This window comes from Penaeus monodon, chromosome 19 (genome assembly GCF_015228065.2).
Source record: "Penaeus monodon isolate SGIC_2016 chromosome 19, NSTDA_Pmon_1, whole genome shotgun sequence".
Lineage (NCBI taxonomy): Eukaryota > Metazoa > Arthropoda > Malacostraca > Decapoda > Penaeidae > Penaeus > Penaeus monodon.
In genome coordinates this window covers 16,766,837-16,767,194 of record NC_051404.1, presented here as the reverse complement: position 1 = coordinate 16,767,194, position 358 = coordinate 16,766,837, and the positions used below count along the sequence as shown (strand labels likewise).

General features: G+C 35.8%; 1 protein-coding gene across 3 annotated transcripts in view; it reads left to right on the top strand.

Moving 5' to 3' along the window:
- The window catches only part of LOC119585106 (integrator complex subunit 8-like), a 14,908-nt gene that overhangs the window by 9,157 nt on the left and 5,393 nt on the right, over positions 1 to 358 (top strand). For all 3 annotated transcript variants that reach the window (XM_037933734.1, XM_037933733.1, XM_037933732.1), the window contains one exon: positions 189 to 342. In XM_037933734.1, the coding sequence (XP_037789662.1) occupies positions 189 to 342 (154 nt within the window). The remainder of the gene's footprint in view (positions 1 to 188; positions 343 to 358) is intronic.

Below are 358 nucleotides of genomic sequence, written 5' to 3'. Positions count from 1 at the left end.
GAGTAGTAGAAAATCTTGTCTAATGATGAGCAGGCAGTGACAGTTTACTGGATATTTCTCTTGACATTAAGTCATTCTTTTGGTTTATTGAATTAGCATTTAGTTTATTTTATAAAGAACAGAAATAAAACAATTGTACATCATTTGTATGCATTATCATTAACGTTTTTCTTCTCTATACTTTCCAGAGTTTCCAAAGTGCTTTGGACCTTCTAGAGGAAGCAAACAGCCATGCAACAAAACTGCAAGGGAGGGAAACACCTCGACTGTGCAAGTTGCTTATGTGGATGATTCTCTTGACCAAAATACAACATTGTTTACATGAACTCCCATGTGTGAACAGTATGTCTGTCTCTGG